General features: G+C 35.4%; 1 protein-coding gene across 2 annotated transcripts; it reads right to left on the bottom strand.

Annotated features, from left to right (window-relative positions):
• Nucleotides 1–3,420: 3,420 nt before the first annotated feature.
• LOC105833659 lies at nt 3,421–6,912 on the bottom strand. Of its 2 annotated transcripts, XM_012675548.3 has the most exons (6): nt 6,647–6,912; nt 5,940–6,035; nt 5,423–5,522; nt 4,786–4,973; nt 4,646–4,696; nt 3,421–4,563 (listed from the first exon to the last, which is right to left on the bottom strand). In XM_012675548.3, the coding sequence occupies exons 2-6, from the start codon at nt 6,024–6,026 to the stop codon at nt 4,480–4,482; spliced, it is 510 nt and encodes a 169-aa protein (XP_012531002.1). In that variant the 5' UTR covers nt 6,027–6,035; nt 6,647–6,912; the 3' UTR covers nt 3,421–4,479. The 2 variants fall into 2 exon arrangements, with proteins under 2 accessions (XP_012531002.1, XP_012531003.1); XM_012675549.3 differs by lacking the exon at nt 6,647–6,912 and having other exon boundaries at nt 5,940–6,569.

The following is a 6,912-nucleotide window of genomic DNA, read 5'->3' as shown; positions in this document are numbered from 1 at the left end:
TGCTTCTTATTTATAAAAACAATAAAATAAAAGCCAATAAAACGTTAGAGTGGAATTTGTAGTGGATTAAAATACAAGTGGCGAGAGATTAAGCGTCGTTTTATGGGGGCGAGGGGAGGGTGGACGAGTCGGACGCTCCATAAACTCGACGAGACTTTCATATACACGTCGTGATCTTTTATGAAACCATAATGCTCGCTACAAATCCAGCACGAGATACTTATAACCATTACGAGTGATTCCACTCGTTTTAGCTGATTCTCCTCTCGGTTTCTCTTGAGGCTCCACGATATCTACTTCGACTTTTCCGTCTCCTTCTCGATTATTCGCATTTCGCTCGGCGGAATCGTAAATCGTAAAACCGGCTTAATGAACGGTGGACAACGACTCCGTGAAACGCTCTGGAGACGTTAAGACTCATCCAAACGCGGCGTTTGTAATTGGTAGACAGAGGGAAGGGAAAGTCGAAAGTTTCCAGTGTCCTTAAACGGCACTCGCGGGCGTAATTATTGTTAATCACGAATGTACAGAGATATATGGTTAACCGCGTTAAAGTGTCTTTAAATATTGTATTTATGCGCACATATGAAAGCACTTATGAAAGATTACGCTAATAAATCTATTTTATGATAACAATTATATTATGATTACTGTAATAATTATAACTATAATTGTTGTGCTATGGCAATAAATTTGCACGGCGAAAATAAAATTTTCTGAATTGGCGTTAATATCAAAATTATACTTCATTATAATTTAAACGAGCATAAATAATTAATAGGGGTAATACTCTCGGAAAGAAATAGCACGTATATATTTCCTGATTCCATAACTTCATCCTCTCCGAGAAATGGCCGTTGGTCCTATCAAGAACAATTACGATATAGCTCAGCTTATATACATGATTCGTTGTTTATTGCATGTTATTACATGTTATTACATTGTATGCGTTCTCATAAGATTTAGGATCCCAATTTGCATCGACAAGTCCGTCTCGCGTTCGTTGCGACGCGTTACATTCTGTCGCGGCGCGTCGGAGATCAAATACCTGTAAAGATCATCGACGTCCCGGAGATTTACGGCGTGTCACGCGAGGGGTCGTCAGCCAAATTGTTTCACATTGATTTTCAGGTCGAGTGGCCGGTAAGGCACCGCGGCCGCTGCCCACACGCAATGTCTCCGCAAACGCATTGTGGTTTCCAGGCGCTTATTTATGCACGGCCCGCCGTTTCCGCCCTTTCCGCTTGACGTTTAGGGCCGTTGACTCGCTTGACTTCGTCGTACAGCCAAGTCGCTCTGTCGATGCTCCACCGCTGTCACTTTCTCGGGTCCGCAGGCATTTATCGCAAACAAATCTTATGGATATTTAATTTTACATCCTTACAACTGTACAAATTTTATTAATTTAAGATTGTAGTGACTGAAAAATTGTATACAAACACATGACAGGAGTTTTATCTCACTTATGAAAAAAATAAGCTATAAACTTATTAACATAAAAGAGAAATTATTTTAAATTATAAATACGTTTAAAGAAAGAAATAAAAAGAATAAGAGAGGAAAGAAAAATGTATACAATGTTAACAAAGGCACTGCGTGCTTTACAGAAACGTTTTCCTCCCGACATTATCAGTGCAAGAAGAATGTCCCATTCATACTTTTATACACCGTTTATGGGCGCGTTATGCGCCATATCAGTCTTATCAGTATTTCTAAGCCGCCTACAATTTATGCACGTGTATGCGTGTAGACCTATTGTAGAAAGGAAAGATTGCGGCCGCAAAAAACTTGCTACTTGCAGTATCACAAATCACGAGTCTTTTAGAAATTCAGTAGAATTTATCTATAAGCTGTAAGTAAAAAGATAAGAAAATATTTCTAATGTTCACATTTATTGAAATAACTTTTGTAATATGAAATTTTCAATATATAGATAAATTCATAAATTTTTAAAAATGAGTTTTAATCATATATGTTTATCAGTTAAGATGTGAAGGACAAGAAATACGAGTTATTCTCTTTATTTTGTTCATTGCCCAGTGTGCTAAGAACGAACGAGACGAATCCGTTCCGTTCGACGATACGTCCGGAGCGAAGACAAACGGTAACGGTTATCACCGCGAAATATCAGCCTAACTATATTTCAAGTGCCAGAGGCGACGATATAGACACGCGCGCCGTTATTTCGCGAGGATTTGTCAAGCCTACCGCGCACGCTCTCTCCGCACTCACGGCAGACCGCGTCGCTAATTGGATGCAAGATACGAAGCTACGTTTCACTAGGACGAATCCATTAATATCGCCTTCGACAGATGGGCTCGAGCGCAAACCCGGTGGTCCGACGAGGGAGGATTTCTCGCGTCGTCATTAATCACGGAAACAGAAACCGCTCGGGTGCTCAGGTCGCGCTTAGAAAGCGCCTGGTTTCTCGCAAAGATATCGGCGCATCATCGGGCTCGCGATTTTCATCCTCGTCATTCGTAAGTTAATCGATAAGCAGTGACAATTCGGATGTTACCAGCAGGGACGATCGATTTGCACAGTCATTTAGTAAACAAACCCGAGCTTAATACATTTACAGTTATTTACATACATTTTTACGTATATTGATAATAGGAGCAAAGAAGTAAAAAAAAAGTTAACAAAACTAACAAATTGAATTCTAGGTGCATTCTACATTTAATATGTGTGTTGTATGTACAATTTTAAGCCTATGCATTGCTGTAAATGTGCGGGAATACTGTATATGCGCACGTTGAAGTTTCTTACGTGATTAATTACATGATTAGGTTGAAATGCATTGCAGATAAATTAGTATAGTTACTGCAATATGTTTTTTTATAATTGAATAAAAGAATATAAAATACATGTTAATGCTAAATAAAGTTTTCTCACTATCTTCTTGAAAAACAAACATTTAATAATAATATATTATAAAATACAAAAATATTATATTTACATTTATTATTATTATATAAAATTTTATAAAATTATATAAGAATTTTTTATGATTTTTAAACTCTCTCTTGTTTTAATACTTGCAGCATGAGAATACCATTTGCAGGTAATTTTCTTTGCCCGAATAAAGTGAATCGTCATGCCATCTACTGTACGGCATAAAGAATATAAGAACCATTAGTATAAGCTATTAGCATAAAAATTCTTAGGACGGTATTTATAACCTGATCTTATATACAAGATCATCTTAAGTACGATCTTGAGACGCCGTACTATTATTTTATTGGTTGAATGGAGTCTTAATTCTGCTCGTGACTAGATGATCTTGAACTTAAGATCAAACTATAAATACCCGGGAAAAAATGTTTCATATAAGAACATATATAAATATATATAAAATATGTCCATATATTGACTTTAGTTATCGTCTTTACAAATATTTTTGTCAGTAAAAAACACATATTTGCAGTTAAAGATTTTTTGTAAGTATTATTATTTTATGTTGCGCAAGTAAGGTAATTCGTATATAAGGAAAGGAGAATAGAAAAATTCTATGTAAAATTATATTATATTTATAATATGAAAGATTGTATAATGAAATTTATTTATTCTTAATATAAGTTGCTTGTATAATATAAATAGATGCTTATTTCTACATCAATTAAAAATTGATACATATATTATTAGACTAATGTAGAAAAAATAGTTTGTAGAAAAATTGTATAATCTCTATAAAATGCTCAGAACAACGATGGCCATGTAAAAGGACCTAACATAAATTTTCAACTAACGTGATACTATTATTAATATTTTGATTTATTTATTCAACGAGATTCTAAGTTTATGATGATTTGGACGGACATTTTTAAAAAGCCTCTCTCAGTCTTTTATCGTAAAATAAAAAATATTACTTTCTCATCGATTAACTAATTGTACATTATTGAAATGTAAGTAGAAAGGCATTACAATATTATCAACGTTAATTGAACGTTATATGAATGTAATACAAAAATATACAAAAAAAGACAAATGGAAGCGATCTAAAATCTTTTCTAAGATTTTTTAAATTATTAAAAATAAAAATAAAAATAAAAGTCGAAATATTGTATTAAAAGTACACATGTCAAAAATATTCTAAGCCGTAATCAAACTGGAGATTGGAATTGAGATTTGATTAAAATTTAATTAAATAATTTAAAGTTTATTAAACTTGAAATTAGTTTTCTCTTTTCGAATTGATTACTTTAATTTCAATTCTTCAATTTTAATCTCTAGTCTGATACGGGCTTAAGACCAATGTTAAAGTTTATTCGAATCGATGAAGAAGTTAATGTTAATTTTGCTTTCTTAGACATCCATTGAAACTTTATGAGTTTGTGAGTATGTGTATTGAAACAACTGAAGAACTTTATTTTTAACAAGTTCTTACGTAGAATTTTACGAGTAAATGGAAATAGAGACTCTCCCTTACTTTGGTAGCAATAGATGTGTACGTATTGCTTTCTGACATTGCACTTGCCTTCAAGGCCATAAAAGTTCTATGTTTGGAGACTGCAGCTTTTCAAATACTTTGTACATTGACAAAACGACCATCCAACAATATATCTGCAAAAAAAGAAACGTAAAAAATAAAAAGATCAGAAATAGCTTTGATAAGGTAGATACGCTGAAAGCAAAATACACTTACGTTATAAGACATCCAAAGCCAATTGCATAATGTCGCGAATACAGAGTCCAACTGAAGTAAAAACATAAAAAAGTGATATGATTGCGAGTATTTATCGAACATATAACAAAGTTATCAATAAATAAAGAAGTGAAACTCACATAAATATAATAGCCGCCTAAGAGCCACAGGCCGAAGACTAATTGGAACAAGCAAACGATGAACCATCCAACAAGCCATGGTAATAACCATCCACGTACGCCTTCTTTTATGCCATAAACCATTAACAAGGCACATATGATCAACAAAATCAGGTAGAAGATGAAGAAGCCTCCAACAACTTGCATAGCTAAAAATTGCAGATGTCTCTTATTTCTTTTAATAAAATACTAAACAAATTATAAAATTTAAAAATTTATAAACTATTAAGCTAAGTAGTAAGCCTATAAACTATTAAGCTAGTATGCACTTATTAGACATCATTTTTAATGCTACGGAAAAACTGTACGTACACTTATCTATTTAAACTCATATTTGTATTTGAATAACAATTTTATTTTTGTTTAAAAAGATCCAAGTGAGCGTTGAAACGTTTTAATTTACAAACTATCAGACTTTAATGTGTGAATAACGATTGAACTAATAATTAAACATTTTTTACGTGAATCACTCGTGCTTGTGTTGGGGCAAATATAGTTTCCAAAATCTTCGCAACAATAAAATGTACACATGAGCTTAGCATATTGACACTTATACTCGTTTCTAAAGCACTGTTACAGTACAATTAATCATACTTACATCCCCTTACATCAGCCTCGAATAACGGATTGTATATTTGCGTGGAATCGCCACCAGCGAGTTGATAACATACTAGCGTAATTAGCACTATACTAATTGCCTGAAAGGAAACAAATATCGATTATAATGATATTCTCGCATGCAACATAAATTTCAGGATTTCAAATTATATTCTCTTAGACGCATGGGCGTACCCAGAATTTCAGTCAGAAAAGGGCCAAAGTTTTACTTTCTTCTAACACCTTTGCAAGTTCCAATTATTTAAGTTCCTCTTTTTTAATTTTTTGTATTCTTTATAGAGAATAAAGCGTGAATCACGCATTGGCCAACGAGCGTTTAACTTTTCGTCATAAAAGTTATTTTCTTAATTTAATTCTTTCTCTTTGCCAAAATTTACAGGGAGAGGGGGACAAGCGTTCCTCCTTGTCCCCCTCTTGCGTACGCCCATGGTTAGACATACTTTAACATTTTGTTATTGCCCTCTAATTTTATGGAACTTCAATTAAGAGATGCTCACCACCGTGTAAAACGCTATGGCTTTGCAGCCGGTCTTAATGCTGTTCGACCAGATGCACGGCGACCAACAAGATTCCACGATCGCCATTGTTTATTGCTGAAATCAGAGTTTGATAATATGAGAATGTAAAGTGACGTTCTTTAATTTCGCCGATCGCGATGATGTTATCATCGCGTCACAGAGCTTGGGCGTCGACTCGGGCGTATCAGAGTTACCAACGTAAATGCGCGTGTGAGAGAATCGCGTGAAAGATATACTCAGATTAAAATGAAATCCCGCCGATGCGCAAAATTCAATTTTACGGTCGAACGATCGCGCCAGCGTTTGTTTGTGATACTTCCACAAACACCGAACTCACAGGTGCATCAATAGTGCGCCAATAGTGCATGTGTGTGTTGACAGCGTTGTCGGCTCATGTTACAAGAAGCGGAACTATTAATTCAGATGTACATTAAATTTCTCTCACATGGAATGGCTAAACATATGTAAAAAAAAAAAAAAAAAAATTACACAGATTCGCAATTTTGAAATGAAACGCAGCACCTCTCGCTCTGGCGCGATATCGATTTTGGAAACAATCTGAATAGCAATCGTGATAGCGATTCCCCATTGCCATGGCACACGATGCGACAACACGTAGTCGGTTCATGTCGAACACCAGCACCACAGTCGTTTTTAAAAATCGTTCCTTTCCCGCACTTACTTACAATTTTCTCGGTGGTGCGGGCGGGAAGAGTGGTTTTAATCGAATTTCTATCGCAAACGTCGACTGCCGCCGCGGTCACCAAGATTCGAATGCTCGAATCGCCTCGGGATAACAGCAGAACTGACAAACAGTGCCATACACGCGTCGATGGACGTACGGTTAATGGCGTCGTGTCATTATTGGAGGCCCCCTCCACTTTACGAACAGGTCACGATGCCGGCTGTTCCCTTTTCGCCTGTGCATTGATCTACCAGTGGTCCAAACAGT

Source organism: Monomorium pharaonis, chromosome 4 (assembly GCF_013373865.1).
Source record: "Monomorium pharaonis isolate MP-MQ-018 chromosome 4, ASM1337386v2, whole genome shotgun sequence".
Classification (NCBI taxonomy): domain Eukaryota; kingdom Metazoa; phylum Arthropoda; class Insecta; order Hymenoptera; family Formicidae; genus Monomorium; species Monomorium pharaonis.
This window is presented reverse-complemented; position numbering and strand designations above follow the sequence as displayed.